A 19,530-nucleotide genomic window follows, 5' to 3' on the forward strand; every position below is an offset into this window, starting at 1 on the left:
GTCAACCGATCGTAAGTTTTAGAAATCTTTTTTTTAAAAAAAAAAAATATTGTATCAAATCTAATAATCCTAAGCAAAATAAAATAAGATGAAAAAAATAATTTTTTTTTTTAATTTTGAAGTACAAAATTAAAATGGATATAGTAGCTATTAGTACTAGAATTTTTTTTAATGAAAGGATTTGAGAGGGACCCTTAAACCAGACGAAACCCAACATGAGTGGTTTGTTCGAAATATTGGTTGCGCCACTCATTTTGAAAACATCTAATTTAGAAATGGTACAGAAAAGCTGCAAGGCCACAACAATTTTGAGGTCATTTTATTCTCTTTTTATATTTCTTATAAAATATTAATAAAATTTTGCTAAATAATTAAATAATAGAAAAAAATTAGGTTTTATTGTGGGGAAGAAAAATAGGAGGAAAGATTACGATTTTTTAAATTGAATGCACACTTAATAAAATGAAATTTAAATAATCGATTAACAAAAAAAATTCGTTAACGAACGAGGGAAATAATAAATTTAAGAATTCGTAATTTTTCCGCAATAAGAAATTGTATGGAGGGAGTGGTTGAAATTCCACAAGAGTGGATGAATGGCTAAAAACTTTAGCAATTTTATAGAAATATAGATATTCAAAATTGCCTGCGTTTGACAAACACCACATAATTTTTATATATTTTTTGTTTTTAATAATATACAAATAAATCATTCATGACTCGTTTTCAAGAAATTAGTGAACCTAATTTGTTCTCTTTTTTTGGGCCCACAGTTGATATATTATAAATTTATAATTGAGTCATTATTCAGAAGATATTTTCATGCCTCTGTTTTATTTTATTAATATAGTTTGTAAAATATCTGGAGATTGATAGTGGCCTTAATTTGAGGATTAATGTCTATTATTTTGAATTATTAAGTAAACTAGTTGTGGCCGGCAGTCACATCAACTTGGACAAAGCTAAAAACTTGAAAGAAAGTTATTAATTTATATTATATACTTCTAAGTTTACTTTATTTACTCAGATTTAATTTGATATTCTTCTTAAGATTTAAGGAGTAATAAATAAAATATTTTTATTATATTAATTATTAATATAATAATTTTTTTTAAAAAAAATATATATATATATATTAATTATTGATTTTAAAAACTATATTATAAATTATCTTTTGATGTATAAATTGGCCAAATAAAAATGCATATTTATTTTTAATATAAGGACAAGTAAAATTAACAGATAAAGTAAGACTCTTAACAAATACATAGGTGTCATTTAGTTTGAATACTTGTTATGATCGAATTAGTTAGGCATAATACACGTATTAGATTCTAAATTTAGCTTTACATTTTAAATTTGACCTTCAACTTTCATAATGTACGTAACTATCCAATTTTTTAAAAAATAAACATGAGTCCTACATGAAAGAATACATGTAGGACACCATGTAGGACGAAAAATGACATACAGGACATGTATATCTATTTGTTCATCTTTATACAAGTTTAAGTGTTTATTTGTGCACTTTCAAAGTTGAAGGGCATAAATGTGATTTTAAGCCAAGTTATAGGACACATTATGTATAATGTCAATTAATTGTAATGAGATAAGTTATGTTGAAATTATTTCTTATTGAGTGATTGTTTTGTCGTGTTCAAAATAATGTGCATTACATAAATTTTAAGAACAAATTATTTGTACAAAGGTGTCCTTCTTGAATGTGACAAATAATGTATAAAAAGGATTTATAGAGATGTTTTTGTCATTTATCTATTTTATCTTGAGATAAGTTATTTCGAAATTACTGCACTATTTAAGGAAAGATCTAACTTATTGTAATACTAATTATTAATTCGGAATAAGTTATTTCGAAATTGCCTACTAAACTACAAATCAAATGGCACTATAGTTTAAGCTGATAGCTATTTGGTCTCATTTCTCACACTAAACAACTCCTTGGAGTTTGTTTCGATTGATTTTTCATTTTTGACTTATAAATCAAAAGTCATTAGTATTTTAACTATAGAAATTTATTCAAACTAAAAACCAAGAGCTTATGAGCATTTTTTTAAATTTACTTACATACTTTAAAAGTCGTTAAAATGCTAATATAAACCGACTCTTACTCCATATATATTTCTATTCTACACAAGACTTTTCCAATTCATCACGTTTATACATGTTCAGTAAATCAATTTTGTTTGAGTTTAGATTCTATTTAATATTCATAATGTAAAAAAATTTGAATAAATTGATATTATCTTATTATTATAAAGTATAACTAAGATAGTTACTTATAAAAGCGAGATTAATAGCTAAAAATTAAAGTCAGTTCTATATGTACACGTCAAAAATTAGTGAAGTCCTTTTTGTTATTATCTTAAGTATAACCAAGTAGTTTTGTCTTGAACTATCGGCCATTTTGGATCAAAACAAAAGATAATAAGAGAGAGAAAATATGTATCATCAAAGAATATGGTACAGTAAAATGTAGTAGATGAAATTCTTTTTTTCTTAATTAAATGTCTCGAAATTAGATCTAAATGTAAAAAAAATATCAATAGAAAGCATTTCTTCTCAAATAAAATCTTATTCAACGCGAAGTCGAAATGAATACTAAATAATAAAGTCAAAAGAAAGATTGAAAAAGTAAAATGTGTGTGTAATATGGTTAAATTCAAATAAATTATATGGCCTAGAAAGCAATTCTAGTTCATTTTGCACTTGTATATTAACTTGTGGCCTAGAGATGTGTTGGATTTATTGGACACTCATAGAAGAAAAAACTCAACTATTGTATTTCATAATAAAGTGGAATGGAAGAGGTTTAAATAACAGAAAGTATACAAAAATAATTACAAAAGACTTTCTAGATATTTATTTCCGTTTTTTCATCGGTAAATTAACAATAATTATTCTCTTCTAATTTACTTCCATGTAAATAGAGAAATTCGTTATTTAAGACAGCTACTCTAATAAATAGGAGATAGTTGAATAGTTTAATAACTTTTCAACTTTTACTTTCGTGTATTTAAGATGACTAATAATTAGGATAGTTAGTTAATTATTATGTTATATTTTTGCTATATATACATGTATAGTACATAGGGGAAAACTATTTTTCCCCTTATATTTTGTTATATTTGATATTCTTATTAACTTGAATTTTATCAATAGTTTAAGATCGTGGAATAATAAAAAACTATGCACAATGACACATGAGTATCTTCTACTACTGATAAAATATCTCGTGTGATTATTTTTGTATATTTTTATACCATCTAAAAAACACAAAAAATTAATCCTTTTTATACTTCTTTGTTACAAAATCATCTTCTAGCTTTTTCTTTCACAAGGCTCCAATAAATCCCACAAAAATCAATAATAAGTAATCATAGAGGGAGTAATAATTTCAGTCTAATATTTATTGAATGTGTTCATTTAATTTATCATATTGTATTATCTAGTTACATAAACTATAGTAGTTTGAAACAAAAAGGTGATTACTCATTCATTAATTTAAATTATACTAATAATTCATGTTTACTAGATAAAGAATATGTTATTGTCTTATTATTTTGTAGATATTTTTATATTTATCGTGTATAAAACTTAAATATTAAGAATTTTTTTTTTTTATGTAAATAAAAATTCTTGTGTTGGGTGTCGCTTTTGAGAGACTAAGAAGAGTCTCCTGGAGAATAATAATGTTTTTATCTTGTGGTGTAGAATTCATCAACTAAATTCAATGAATATGGGTTCTCAGATGCTCCGGATCGAAATTTCTTTATTTTTAATCAGAAATTTCGAAATGAGTATGAAATATTTTTTATTAAAAGCATCCTCTTTAGAGGTAAAGTCAAAATTTTAATCTTATGAGTTCTAAAATTTTTTATAAGATAATTTCAATTATTAATAATTATGTTCTAAAATTAATAATTTTTTATGCATTTACTAATTTTTCAAAATGTAATACATTGTTTGAGAAAAAATTTAAATAGATATGAATCTTATAATTTATAAATTTGAATTTAGTCGATAAATTTTAATAGAAATATCCAACATTGCATAGGAAAAAAAAAGAAGCAAAACCACTTGTGGGATATAATAACATAAGTTGATCATATCAAAAGAACTATATATATATATATATATATATATATATATATATATATATATATATATTATCTTGTGGTGTAGAACTCATAAGAAATATAAAGGAATTGATTTGAAATGGCCTTTTTATTCATCTTTTTATTTTTATTTTTTATATATAAAATAAACAATTTGTGGCTATATATAAAGTGTTGAAAGCACTGTGGAAGATATTATGAGAAAGAGGTTGCCTTGTAAAATACTCTTCTTTAAATTATGACCATCATTTTTATTTTATTATATATGTGTGATTATTATGATCACTCAAACAAGAATCAAGTTTGGACCCACTCTTTAATTATGACTACTATATTTCTTCTTTCTTTTTTTTGACGTTCTCAATAGCAACACTTGGTTCTAGTCTAGTCCTTGTATATATCATGTACATATGATGGTCTTCTTTTAATTTCTACAACTTGTCTCTATTAAATAAGGGACAGACATGAGATTTAAGAGTATTGATAGTTTTTTTGTCCCTTATTTGGATGAGTTATTTTATTTTTGTTTGGAGTAGTGTCATTTTGATATTATAATAAAATGAGATAACTAATTTCAAGATAGCTTGTTCAAGTCTAAAGTTTTCATTGTATCTCCTTCAATTGGGTAACGTTTCACTAAATACGATTGAGAAGAATTAACCTAAATAGTCGTGTCATCCTTTCATGTCTAACTCAATAGAGAAAGTAGCTTATAAAGCGTTATTTAATACTTTCTCTGTTCATTATTATTTGTCGTGGTTTTTATATCTAGAGTCAAATTTTAAGAACTTTGACTAATATTTTAAGATGTATGTTTTATTATATTGACATGCAAATAATTACATTTTATAGTACTTTTCATATATTTTTTGAATATTTAAATTTTTTGTTTAAGATATCGAATCAATATAATCTAATTTAACATTAAAAATTAATTAAATTAATTTTTAAAAAGCGTAACATGACAAATAAAAATGAACCGAGAGAGTATCATTTAAGAATAGAATTTACTTAGTCAAAGATAGAATAACTTTATCACTCACCTCCCTTTATCTTCACATGCGGAGTGTAAATAATACAATATGAAAATGTGACTATAGATTAACTAAGAATAAGGAAGACTCTAGCTTTAATACTATAATACTATGTAAAGAAAATAAAATTTGAATTTAACTTTAGCCCTAAAAATTAGCCTATTATGTGGATAATAATTATACAATACCATCATATGGCTACAATTACTCATTCCCTCAATCAAATTATAATTCATGTTATTACAACTTTAAATTTTGACTTATTTTTCTATTTTTTTCATCCCTCAAAAATGTGAAAAAGGTGGAGGAACCAAACAAAGGAATTGATTCTAAAGATAAAAGCATTAAAGTTATTGCCCTGAGAGAGGGACAAACCCCTATCTGAAAGGGATGTTCTTCTTGGTGAAGTTGACACATTGTATAAGAGTTTAAATGATTTAATTTTATTTTCAAACATCATAAAATTATAATATGGTGAATAAAGTTGGCACATGTTATGCAAATTAAGTAGAACTTATATTATAATGCTGTTTTCAGTGAAATAATTTGATAATTCAATTCTAAAATCTTAAAGCAATTTATAATTTGAGAAGGAATATAAAAGACCCATAATTACTACTTTCTCCATAACAATATATTTTTTTAAAAAATAGCTATAAACTTTTGTTTTATGCATGAAAATAACTTTTGTATTGTTATGGGAAAAGTGAGGATGCAACTCTCTTCCTTTTTCTTTCCTTTTGAGTATGAAAATAACTTTTAAATTGTTATGGAGAAACAGGTGGCAGTGATGACTTATGATAGATTTGTGGTGGTAATTTGAAAGTGAAACAAATGTACATCTCATATATGTTCAACGTATCACACTATATACTGAATAACACCTGAAGTTTGTTCTCAATATTCGTTAAAGACGTTTTAACTATGCAGACGTCCTAATCCTCGTATATGTCAATGTATTCATTGTATGTAAAGTGTGTTCATGACATATATGATAACTCCATAATGTCCCAATCCAGAGTAACAACCATAAAATCACGTTTGCCATTCTCCATGAATCATATATGTAAATAGTTTTAGGTAAAGATTTATAATTTACAAGAGAAAAATTTGAGTCGCTATCTGTTTGGGAAAAATAGCTTATTTATTCCAGACATGTAAATCATATTAGAAACAGTACAACTAAAGACACAAAAAAAATCGCGATGTCTCAAGAAAGAGTAATGGCACTTCCGCATAGTTTTTCTAGTTCGTCTTCCAAAACCTTTTGCAGGTTTGCCTTGGTTCGCCTATAGATCCAACCTTGTGAGCTCTGATCCCAATCAAACCTTGAGGGACCGCTGCAACAAGAATGTTTCGTGAACACAATGGAGATTGGGGCTGGGCGGGTATCTGAATATCGAAACTTAACACAAACCAGAAAGAGCAAATGATTGTAGTATGATATAACAACTTCATCAGTAAAAGCTTAAAAGGAAATTTATAAATCATAATGCATTAAAGTGATACTGCTATAAATATAGGGAAACCAGAGAAACAAGTGAATCTTTTGAATTCACGGGCGAGTGAACATGCTCTTTCGGGGAAAAAATAATAATTCACACAGTATGTTTAAATGTTCTTCCGGGTACTTTTTATTTAATTATCTACATCTGGGTATTAGTATCATAACGGAAAGCACATTACAACCATATTGTTTCAATTATGTATAGAGCAGAGCACAGGGAAAGCCCCTCAATGATTCACACACTCTTTGAACATGAGCCTATAACAAATGTTTGCTGGTCTAAATGATGTGTAAATATTTCACTCCTCGTAGTTGTTTCTTAAATACTGACTTTGAATCACAGATCCATTTTTTCCTAAGCATGTTACAGTATTATATATACGCTAAAGGAAGAACTAGAAATGTTTCCAAGTTGACGAAAAGAGAGAGCAATGAAATTATAGATGGAGGTGGCACAGGGGAAATATTTGCAGACTGCATTGTGTTGATGAAAAGAGAACAATGAAATTATAGATGAAGGTGGCACAGGGGAAATATTTGCAGACTGCATTGTGTTAGAAGGTTGATTTTTTGATATGGTCCAGACCAAGATTATATGAAAATAAAAAGATAAACAAAGACACATCAGAAATGCAATTACAAAGAGAGAGAGAGAGGCATTGGTACCTCACTGGTGAAGACATCCAAATCTGCCTATTTGGCGTCTGTTTGTTTATCACGTAGGTTCCCAGGCTCCCAAGCTTCAGCGTTAAAACCTCATTCTGAGAACGAAATCTAGAATATCAAGACAAATGCAGGATATTGAAAGAAATATATTCTAATGCTTTTTATCCTTCTCACCCCATAATCCACATCAAAACCATCAATGTCAACTGAGTCCCCATATTCCTGTCATATAGCAAAAGATACAACTGTTATAAACAATCAAAAGATACAGAATGCTAATCATATGTAGAATACAACCCAACTCAATTTTGACTTAGCAGATTGATAAACAATTTTAACAAGAGAAGTAAGGGTGCTGCATGGGGCTAATATCTCTTCATCGATATGAACGAATGATGCATAACCAATGATTGGGGTAACATGTTCTTCAACTCCTCGACAAAAAGTAGAGCATCTTAAAGCAGCCACTTGAGAAATTCAATCCAAATGACATACGTAAGAGTTCATGTATTAGTGGGATCCACTCTGATTTACATTTATTTCTCATCATCAACTTAATGAAGATAGATTCAATACGAGAAGAATCTTATCAAAATATAACCTCTACTATTTATAAATAGGCTTTGCAGAAGATATAGGCTCTCCATTGATACTAAAGGTAAAGAGAATCCAAACTCAAGTTTCGTATTATCAGTTGCGATATCAACAAAATTATTTTTGAAACCAACTGTTTTCTTTCACACTAGGTGATTTCTTCCTATCTATCCAAGTCTTGGTGAATGGAGTTAACGATAAATGTACTCGTGCAGGTAGCACATACCCGAGGAAATTAGTCAAGGTGTGGTCAAACTTACCCTGACACCACGATTATCAGGGTGAAAAAATGTTACCTTTTATGTGTCCCCAGAAGATGAAACTTAAAACTTCTGGCCTCACCCATGATAGCTAAAAGTTCATAATTCTTTTAGGCTAGATAAATGCATGTACTTGAAATGAAATAAGTTTAAGTTCAACTACTATATAAACTTTTGGGAAAAAAAGAAGATGGTAATGACAGGATAAATCACAGTGCATAATGATCTAAAATGTATCACAACAACATAAGCGGTATGATCCCACAGGTGGGGCTTGGGGAGACAAGAGAACTGCTCCCATGCTGGTACTCAAAAAGGTTTGGTAAGACAAAGATGATAAACATGAAATACTCTCCCTTCGGCAGTATGGTGGACCAGTTGGAAGGAAATGAATGCAATGATTTTTGAAAGCAAATCAGAATCAGTAGTTAGTACTAAGTATTAAGTACAGACGTTTATCCCAACTGTTTTTTGGTGTAACATGGCAAATGCAAATGATATAGAGGCCATGCTAGATTTTTGAGCTCACTACACAATATGTGATGGAGCGACCCTTGTAAATTCCCCACAGCACCTTCTGCTTGCTGGATTTCAATACAAAACCTTTTTGACAATAAAAAAAATCCAAGTAATCTTTTTAGTGATCAATAAATGCCTGAGGGTGAGTAGCGCAAGGCCCACAACTCGAGAATAATGGGCCTAGCCCTCTAACCTTCTCTACTTAAATACCCAAGCTTTTGTTTAAGAGAAATATCTGATACTAACTAAACTTCTGGAAAACAAAAGATCCAATACAAACAAAAACAGAAGTTTTAAATTGACTAATAAACATCAGCAACCACCTTGAGTATCATAGTGCAACCGCTAAGATATAGGTACATATACGAGAAAGTCCAACTGAACTTGATACAAATAAAGTAAACTTAAGTATATCAGATACAACAGTATACCTCCAACTTATCTAGCAAGTCATGGATAGTGGCATTAGCCAGTCTGTGATACTCATCTTCCTGCAGCAGAGATCTGTAGATTTATAAATTTAGTATGAAGATACAAACACATTTTCCTACATCAATAAACTTCCAACTGTGAAAGGACATTCTAAGAATTACAAACACAAAACAACCTCTTGCAGATTTTACAGAGAGAGCAACACACATACAGAAGGAGGGAGCGAGAGAGAGGGGAAGGACTAAGACAACGTTAGTTTCTAAGTGAGAATCAACGGCTCTGTACATAAGACACAAAAATCTAAGTATCAAGCACTAATTATTTGGAACTATTGACATGAAGCAAGATGGGAGCTTTAGCAATAAATTAAAATCCATCGGACAATACTGCAAATGTTTTATGCTGCTCTTCCTTTCAACCCGTAGAGAAAAGGTGTACCATTTCAATCTTTTTCCCAATTCACTCTTCATTTGTCAAGCTTATCTTTACTTGTCTACAAATTCAGTATTAGGTTTTCAAACAATTTAGTTTCCCCCATGTAAGATCTACAGGAGCCAGGCAAAACAGTATCAAACTTCTGTGCAGTTATCTTCTTCTAGATTTTTGTTTTACACCAACCTTAGCTTATCTCACATTACATCAACCATGCAACACACCTTCAGTTGAAACAAACCAAAATAGCTAGTCCTTTATCACGGGCAAGTGTAAATTAAACACTAAACTTCATCTGTTACAACAGCCACTTCTAGTGCTGGGCTACGGCTTCAAAATTCAATATATTGACCTGCAGAACTCTTCTAGATTAATTGTATTACCTGCACTCTATCCTCACTTACATTGGAAGTCGAACACATTGGAAAATCAAAGATGCTCTGAGATACAAAATTAAAATGAGGACTTTAAGCTACTTAATCAAACTAAAAAGATTTCATCTTTGAACAATTATGAGTCTACACTCTTTGGATTGATGCTTAGCAATTACACAAAGGAGGCAGAGGCAGGGAAGTCAGAAGGGCGCTAGTTCAGAATGATGGGAAATGTTTTACTCAATAAATTTGTTTTCCACAAAAATACTAAAACTGATTATGCCACTTAGCCACAGAAGTCATATTCACTTACAAAGATCCTTACTCTTATTCAATCTCCCTGATTTCAAACAACGCATAGACATGGAGGTCGAAGATTAGGATAGAAAACTAGAAGGTAGTGTGTGGGAGAGGCAGGGGTCTAACCCTCTTCTCCTTTTTTTTATTAGTATTCTATAGTTTTAGCATAGTTTCTTATTTTCCAATGTGTACTACTATTTGTTGTTGCATTTGTTTTGTATCTTGCCACTTTGTTCTCTTATTCCTTTACAAACCTGCATCAGACACGTTTCTATTGAGTTGAGGGTCCACTAGAAACAGTCTCTCTACCTCACAAAGGTAGCGGTAAAGTATGTGTACATCCTGCTCTCTCCGTACCCCACTTATGGTGATTACACTGAATTTGATCTTGTTGTTGCTATTTACTTTAGACATTAATTATTGACCTTTACCCAAAATATCACCAAAACCTTTCCCTCACATTTTATCCTACACCTTGTACATTTACCATATGTGAAGCACCTCTCCAACAATACACCGGACAGACAATATTTTCCATGGAAATCACTTTCCTCCATACCAAATGCACCTGACACTATTCAACTTCAAACAGCGCTCAAATCATAGATTCAATACTACTCTCTCATCTAACATTCAGGTCTAATAACATCCTAAAGTATGCCGAATTTCTCAACAGAAAAACAATTAAGACTCAAGTAGTTTCAAGCAAATTAAAATTGAAATAAATTCTAGATACAGATACTCAAACTCCGTTCCTTTCTCCAATTTGTTCAAGCAAATTCTATAATCACTACAATTACTCAGCAAAAAAAAACAAAATCCCAAACATCGAAGTAAGAATAAAGTAATTCGGAACTAAAAGTTGTTACTACATCAAACCTACCGGTAATCGATAGCAGCAGGACCTTCAGAAGCATCTTGAAGAGGTGACGAGCGGGAACAATAGCTTCTACAAACTTCTGAAAGTAACGATTTGGATATAATGGTCGAAGGTTCTAGAAGATATTTATGCGTAGAAGCAGAAAGAAATGATCTTTGTATTAATGAAGAAGAATTAGGTTTGAGAGCTCTGCATAGCGATTTGCGAAGTAGAAGCAGCTTCCGTGAACAAGAAGAAGCCATTTTTACTCTTTACAACAGTTTCCACTTCCTTCGCCATTCTAGTTATTTCACACAAGCTACCAACAGGCCCAAACTCACTTTAAGGTTTAAGCCCGTCATTTTATATATATACTTTTTGGGCCTTACGCACTTTATTTCGATGGTCGTTAACTTGTTATATATTGTTACATAATGTGGTATATTATGTGGTATATTGTATTGTATTGTATTACTCTCTCAGTTTAAAAAAGAATGATTCTATTTTTTTTTAGTTTGTTTGAAAAAGAATGACCTTTTTTTTTCTTTGGCAGCATTGTAACTTTAATTTTCCACGTGACATATTTAAGACCACAAGATTAATGGACATTTTGATACTTTCGACATAACTTTAATTTAGAACCACAAAATTAACAACTCTTTCTTTCTTTTCTTAAACTCTGTTCCAAGTCAAACTAGGTCATTCTTTTTTAAACGGAGGGAGTATATTATATTATACTTTTCTAATAGATATGATATTTGAATGTATTGTATCATTTTCTTCCGTTACATGATGACACATATCCATAGATTTTAACAATAAATCATGATAAAATAGAATATCAAATAATAAGTAAAGGTAAAATGAGAAGAAAATTTCAAAATAATAATGCGATTCACATTAAATCAATCATTAAACAAAATAGGTTTTTTTATAATTACCTAATAATAACTTTTAACGATACAACATAATAAAATTTAAATAACAATCAAAATAAACATTATTTTTAAACTAATAATACAATACAATATATTAACCATCCAAACAATGTGTCAATGTTCGTCCGGAAAACTATTACTAATCATATAATAATAGTATATAATATTTTATTATTTACCAACTTTCCCAAAACAAAAATTATCCCCTTTATTAGCCTAATCAAATGGGAAAAAAATTCACACAAGTTTTAATACCTTTTAATTATCCTAAAAGTATCTCAATCATTGATTTTTGTATTTTATTTTTATTTGTATATATATTGTGTTAAATGTTAATAGATTCATGTATTTGACATTAGTTTAACAAAAAAAAAATGGATATAGATTCATGACCATTTTATCCTTACTTGTCTTAAGAGAGAAAGAAAATGTTTTAACATTTTGTTGATTTATGTGTTATTATCATATTAATGAAATATTTATAGTCTTTAACAATAATTACTACTAAAAATAAAATACTTTTTTGTTATCTTTGAACATGATATAATTTAAGAGAAAAAATAAGGAGTAAGAATTGGTTTCCAAACTAAATCTCATTTTTTATCAGTCAAAACAACCACAACAATATAACTGAAACCTCGCAAAAATAGTTTCTTTAATCAAAAGAGCAAATATAATATATGGTAGATTGTAACAAACTAGGCAATTAATTAATTAATTAGTTGATGAAATGAATTCCAAAAGGCCAATTGAAAGAAGTTATTTATTACATGGAAATGAAAAATGAAAAAGAAGTTAGAATTAGTTACTTAGTTGAAAGTTCATTAGATAGAACTAATCCCTTCAAGAGAAGAAATCATTCAAATCTAATTATATTAGGGACAAGAAGGAGATTTGGTTGTAATCGTAGAGCACAACTTTTAGCCATTGCTCATGAGTTAAGACTTCATCAACAAATATCTCGTAAGTCATCATCAAAACAAAAATACAAGGTAAATCATATATAGTGAAATGTTCTTTTTTTAATTTTTTATTTCACAAAGAAATTCTATGATCGTTCTCGACTTAAATATTCTGGACTCTTGTTTATGGTTGGATTTAGTGGTGGATTCAAGATTGTATTAAATAGAATCAAAATATAAGAATTAATCATATGAATAAATCAGCGATTCTAACATATTATATATACATATAATAATAATATATCCAGTATAATCTCATAAGTGGAGCTGGAGAAGGTAAAATGCACACATACTTTAGTTCTACCTTTTTGACGTAAAAACTAAAAATATTATTTTCTATAGACCCTTGGCTCATATACATATAGTATACATACATAACAACAACAAAAATTCTAATTTTCAGCTCTTATCACCTAATCAAAAAGCATTAGGTTCTAGTGTAATGCTTTTTGTTTTGTTTTTTTTGGTTGGTATATATTGTGTATATGAGTTATTAAAATTTTGTATAGAAATGGAGATGGACAAAAAGGATTAGATTGCCATTTTCCCATTTGTTTGGTAGAAAAGATAAGCAATGGAGGTATGAGAACATTGGAACACAAGGCTGCAAACGAGCAAAAAAGAGAACAACTAATTTTTGTGTAAGTCTTGCTATTATTATTTTCTATAGTAATAAAAATTATGTGTATTTTGATATAATACATAATTTGCCTCTTAATAAGGACTTAAGTCTTTAGAGAAATATACACACTGATAGTATAAAAAAAAGTTTGTACTATTAATGTTCCCACTATTTTTAAGATTAGCACATATATATACTTGTATGTTAATTTTAATTGATAGTATGAAGGAGGGAAAATCATAGTGTTCGTGCAAAGAGTTTAAACACCTACTAATTTGTGTTACTTTTGTTGTGTTATGCAGAATAAATTGAAGGGCTTCTTCAATATGTTAGGTGCCTGGCAATTTTGCAAGCAAACGTAAATTTTTGAAGAGGCAAAATTAGTTCATAAAAACATGATTTATTCAATAAGTTTAAGTATTAACGGATTAATGATTTGCTCACTTTTGACTCGTTCAAATTTTATCTAATTCGCCTATTTTACCTCACCAATCTTGATTATCTAGTATTCTTTAGTTGAATTTTTGAAGTTTCTTATTGGCGTAAATTTAATTTTCCAAAGGGCAAGATATTTTAAATTTATTTTCAGCGCTACAGTTTATTGCTACACAAAGTTTTTGTTGCTCGGACTCTTCTAAAATTATAACAAATGTACATCGATTGTCCAAAAGTAAGAGAAAGAAGATCATAGTTGAGATGTGACGTTGTCGAAATACTGATGTTCTGTTTTTGAATTTGAAATATATGCATGCAAGAGCTTTTTTTCGACACACGAAGGATTCATCGAGAATTTATCTCGATAGAAAATTGTAAATGTAAATAATCAATTTTTTTAAAAAAAAATCAATCAATGTTACCGTAACATATTTCCATATTTTGATATCACTTTCTTTATCCAATGCTTTTATTTGGAATTTTGGATTATATGTTTTTTTCGATATTGTTATAGATGTCAGTATAAACAAAAATATTTCCTTATTAAAAGCAACTATATTTCGATTTTGTTATAGATATCAGTACAAACAAAAATATTTTCTTACCAAAAGCAACTATATTTCGATATTGTTATAGATGTCAGTACGAAAAGGAAAATATTTTCTTAGAAAGACTCTTTAACTTTTTTTTAATATTTGGTAACTAAGCAAAACATTGTTTGTCCTTCGAAGTATTTATAGGTAATATAAAAGAACAGTATGGACAAGGGTGTGGCAGACAGTGGGGTGGCGAGAGGAAGACAAATATTAAAATATAAGTAAATTTATTTTTTCTATGCTCACTAAGAAAGTATCTTTTAAGTCTCGAAAGTCATTTTTAAGTCTTTTCTCAAACCGATGACTCGCTTATTCGGTAATACTAACTATTATAAAATATCACCCTTCAAAACTAAGCTGTTGTTGAATCCCATACAAAACTAGGTTGTAGTTGTATTGGTTACAAACAAAACATAAATGCTTAAATTAAGCATATGTTGACCAACACTCACTTTGTATATACTATCGTATATATGATAAAAAGTAGTGTGGTAATTGACCTCAATACTCATGATAATTGATACTATTGCAATAGAGATAACGGTCTTCATTTGATGTCTCCAAACTAACCAATAACCATATTGGAGTAGATGCAGAAAGCAATAGCAATTGACTCCCATCAATCAAAATAGATCGCAAGCTACTTTCAAACTCAAACCACTTGTAATTGAACGTCACCGATAGAGTGATATTTTCCACGTTAACCCTTACGAGAAGGGGACAATCCTATCAAACATAAGAAACCATTGCAAGCCGGTAAAAAACACAAGGATCGGTACTCTCAAATAAGCTTATTACACGAATCATCCAACGCGCAAAACCAAAGGCAATACAAGAAGTACTAGTACTAGTTCATAGTTAAATAATGTTGCAACCTTCTTTTCCTCAAGGATATGCATATATCCAATGAGAGGAAAACAAAATCTTTAATATTACCTGATTTATGAAACTATTGCCTACTTCATGAAATAAAAGTACCTAAGAGTAGGGAGGAGGGTTGAATTTACTTTACTATGCAAATTTACAGGCAACTACAGGAACTCCAAATTGCTGTAAGCAGTGGTCTTCAATCCTCGCTGGAACAACCGATTAGGATCTGCAACATGGATGTCTCACATATTTTTCTGGGTTAGGACAAAGAAAACAATAGTCAAACAAACATGTCTCATCATCCTAACCACTCTTGAAAACCTTCTTTTCCTAAAAGATCACCGGATTCTACTACTTGCTCGATGTCGTTGCCGCCTCCTTGATCGTCCCAATAGGATCCTACTGTGAAGTCGAGAGATTCTGTTGAAAACATTAGATGCAGCCTCAGTGCCAGAATGATGGACAAAAAAATCATCCTGATCAAATGAATGATAGCTATCATTGAAAAGATCGTCTGGGTGGACATTATTATTCCACAGATCACTAAGAGGGTCTGACCTAAAAAGAGTCTCATCGAGATGGTTATCCAATCCAAAATTCCTGTGGAGCCCTCCGAAGTTACCATCTATTACATAATCTCCCATTACAATTGCCCCAGGCATGGCAGACCTGATTGTGCTAAACACATCGTTCAATTCTCTCTCGTGCTCAAGCTTCTTCCATTTCTCTGCAAGTGAAGGGTCTACTTCTAGGGGACGTGCTGAAGGATGCTCCCGCCTTACATGTTTCCTTAACTTTTTGTACGTTCCAACAAACGAGCAATTTTCATGCATGCATGTTCTCTTCTTTGCATTTAGATGCTTGCGTGCAGGTTCCACAACCGTCCAACCCTTTACCTGCCCACGACAGAGTGGACATAGAAGTTCAGCTGCCCCAGCTAAACATCCTGCTCCTGACGAGCAATTAGGATCATCAGTTGCCAGCAACCCAGGTTCAGAGCCCTCGATTGAAGTGACTTTAGTATACGCTTTCTTGTACTGCTCAAGACAATTTGAGAAACGGCAGCTAGTAGCACACATATACGGACGACATCCCTTGTCATAAGATGAGCACAGCAGCAGCACTGCATTGTGAGGGTGCTCCATGCAAACAGAGCAAGTTGCCCCTTCCCATTCTTTCTTCTCTGATGGTTTTGGTCGTTTCTCCTTTTGGTGAAGCTTATTGTACATTTTTGAGCGGCAAGACGGCAAATCATGGTGATGGAAATCAGCTATCCGTCGCACCTTGTTTGGTTTTGTCATTTCTGGTAAAGAAGATACATTCCCCAACAGCAAAATAAAGGGAACAAAAGAAACCAATGGGATAGGGTGGGGGAGGGGAAGAGGTTAGTAAACCAGATTTTTTGCTAAACAAGCAAATCTTAAACTATTAAACAATAACTGAAAAGAAGGAAAAAGATATCATGCAAGGTTTCAAATGTTTCTCAAACTCTACACTTAAAACTTGTGCGCATTCAGATATATTGTTGTTAAAACAGATAAACTTGCTGCCTTTGATGAAAGAAATCTAGAGGATAAAGATGTCTTAAATCAGCAAAACCTGTTTACTGCACACAATGCTGATCCACATAACATGATAACTAAATTATTAACAATTAAGGAAGTAGAGCAGGTAAATATACACCAGTTAAATGCACATGTAATGAACCATCTCAACCACACAAAATAGTGTTCCATGAAAAGCCAAGCTCCAACACATGCTTTTCTTTTCGTTACTGATAATGGTGGTGTCTGGTCCAATTTGCACGCACTTAGACTAATTTGACAGGGTACTATCACCTCTAGCACATACTGGGTGCTTCAAAACAGATTCCACTGGACCATAAAGTTATGTCTTTTATAGGTGCAATCGTTTATTTGCCAACACTTCATGCCGACTTCTCATTAAAAATCACGAAGGTACCAGAACTAAATGTTAGAGCCTCTCTATTTAAAATAGCATACAATACTCAATCATAGGTAAAACATCTAAAGTGAAAAGAATGGGACCAAAAACATACTTCATAAAAAAATGGAACAATAACAAAAATTCAACTCAACCAACTTTGCAAAAAGAAAAAGAAAAAAGATATGAAAAAAAGGAACAAAAAGAATTGTAGCTAGCTAATTTAGATAGCGTAATAGGCATTGTCTTCTAAATCAATGGTCAATGACATGATTTTGGTATAGGATTGAGAAAACTGCAAGCTAACATGACTGAAAAAGTTCATCTTTACTCCCTCCAACTCGATTTATGTGATGGTGCTTGACTGGGCACATAGTCTGAGAAGGAAAGAAAAGACTTTGGAACTTGTCAAAGTCTAAAATAAACCATAGATATTTGAGTGGTTAAAAATCATCTCATTAAGAGTGAAATGGGAATTTTAAAGTTAAAAATGTTACTAGATATAGAAAAATGTCGTTCTTTTTGGGACTCAAAAAAAGAAAAATAATGCCATATAAAATTAAGACAGAAAGAGTAAAAAAGATGGTGCGGGTGGTACACCTCAATTATTCCACCAAATACATGCTACCTTCCACTAGTACACACCGGATAACTCTATCTAACAAAGCTTAGGCAGATAGAAAGTAAACCCCGAGCTCCACTTAAATTAATCGCTAGGCCACACTATTGGTTGCTAGATAAAAAAAATGCTTTTAAAACAAATTTGGCAAGTGCTAAAGAGGCAATGACTCTCTATAAACTACCCTGCCAATGTCATAATTTTGAAATAGGATTGAGACAATGTCTATAGGCTAACGTCAAAGAGAGTTTTAGTGCACAAAATTACTGATAAAAAATGTTTAATTTATAAAGATTGTGTTTAGGCAGCTTGTGTACATCTCGATTATTCCATCAAGTCCTTGCTACCTTCCACCAACAAAGTATGGGAAACTCTATTAAATAAAACTTACGCCTCTCTGCTGAATATAACACCATGATCTCTAAGAGTTTCACCTACTTCATAAACCACTAGGTCAGACCGTTGAGTGCCTGACAAAAGGGTACTTTTTAACACAAAATTGGTGAGAGAACATTGTTGCCACCCTATCTTAATGAACATATGTCAATGCAAATTGTAAGCAAATTGAGGGTTTTAACATATAGCCTTTAACTCTATTATACCTTTTTATCATTCTATAGATATAAAATACAACTCTATTACCCTTGAACTTCCCTCCATCTCTCCTCTTTTCAGTTAAAGAAAATTAATAAGACATTTTCAAACAAATTAACCATTGCAGAACCAAGCCAGAAGGTCCCTTAAACACGAAAAGAGACACATCTTTCAATTCCAACTATCAAGTGAAACTCTTAGGTAAAGTTATCCATAACAAATCTTAGATAACTTCACATTGCCTTGATATATAAATGAAAACAACCCAACCTATAAACACTACCAAAACTTAAATCAATATACAATCTACTAAGAAACTAAAAATAAAAATCAATATACTCCATTCAAACACAAATATTTACATAACTAATCAATTAAAACAGGAATCAACCCATCAAAATCCGGAAATAGTAACAAAAACAGATCAGATCTTGAACAAATGTACCTGAATATCGTAACGAATTGAATATACGCTAGGTTTATCAGAACTTTGGTATATAGACCCGATTTGAAGATATGATTAGGAAGAAGAAGAAGAAAATTTTGTATGGAGGAGAGAGAAAGTGTGTATGCTTCGCTCCTCTAATCTTCCGGAAGATTTGAGGGTTTGCGTCCAACAATTGATTTCTCTCTCAAGTTTTCGCTGCCTTCTACTGTGGGCTTACACTATATCTGTGCAATTTACACTGATTTCATGTTTCGGGTCGGGTTGCGGGCAGAAAAATACATAAATGAGCTTTTTAAATTTTAATATTATTAATCAACATTAAATAATTATCTAATTTATATGACGAGAATACAAGAAAAAAAGAATTATTATGTTTTACACTAATATAA

General features: G+C 30.7%; 2 protein-coding genes and 1 long non-coding RNA gene across 5 annotated transcripts; 1 reads left to right on the forward strand and 2 right to left on the reverse strand.

Moving 5' to 3' along the window:
• Positions 1 to 6,191: 6,191 nt before the first annotated feature.
• On the reverse strand, positions 6,192 to 11,504 carry LOC101265146 (frataxin, mitochondrial). Of its 2 annotated transcripts, none has more exons than XM_004243375.5 (5): positions 11,138 to 11,504; positions 9,148 to 9,220; positions 7,518 to 7,565; positions 7,344 to 7,438; positions 6,192 to 6,510 (listed from the first exon to the last, which is right to left on the reverse strand). In XM_004243375.5, the coding sequence occupies exons 1-5, from the start codon at positions 11,374 to 11,376 to the stop codon at positions 6,381 to 6,383; spliced, it is 585 nt and encodes a 194-aa protein (XP_004243423.1). In that variant the 5' UTR covers positions 11,377 to 11,504; the 3' UTR covers positions 6,192 to 6,380. The 2 variants fall into 2 exon arrangements, with proteins under 2 accessions (XP_004243423.1, XP_010323779.1); XM_010325477.4 differs by having other exon boundaries at positions 6,192 to 6,575; positions 11,138 to 11,457.
• Positions 11,505 to 12,663: 1,159 nt separating this feature from the next.
• LOC138337143 (uncharacterized) lies at positions 12,664 to 14,391 on the forward strand. Its single transcript, XR_011210569.1, has 3 exons — positions 12,664 to 13,043; positions 13,523 to 13,654; positions 13,938 to 14,391. It is a non-coding gene; the product is annotated as an uncharacterized lncRNA (long non-coding RNA).
• Positions 14,392 to 15,423: 1,032 nt separating this feature from the next.
• Positions 15,424 to 19,378, reverse strand: LOC101264645 (uncharacterized). 2 transcript variants are annotated; one of them, XM_026032065.2, is made up of 3 exons: positions 19,139 to 19,348; positions 16,095 to 16,839; positions 15,424 to 15,956 (listed from the first exon to the last, which is right to left on the reverse strand). In XM_026032065.2, exons 2-3 carry the CDS (start codon positions 16,835 to 16,837, stop codon positions 15,875 to 15,877), a joined length of 825 nt encoding a protein of 274 aa, XP_025887850.1. In that variant the 5' UTR covers positions 16,838 to 16,839; positions 19,139 to 19,348; the 3' UTR covers positions 15,424 to 15,874. The 2 variants fall into 2 exon arrangements, with proteins under 2 accessions (XP_025887850.1, XP_004243421.1); XM_004243373.5 differs by having other exon boundaries at positions 15,424 to 16,839; positions 19,139 to 19,378.
• Between the last annotated feature and the right edge of the window lie 152 nt (positions 19,379 to 19,530).

This window comes from Solanum lycopersicum, chromosome 7 (assembly GCF_036512215.1).
Source record: "Solanum lycopersicum chromosome 7, SLM_r2.1".
Lineage (NCBI taxonomy): Eukaryota > Viridiplantae > Streptophyta > Magnoliopsida > Solanales > Solanaceae > Solanum > Solanum lycopersicum.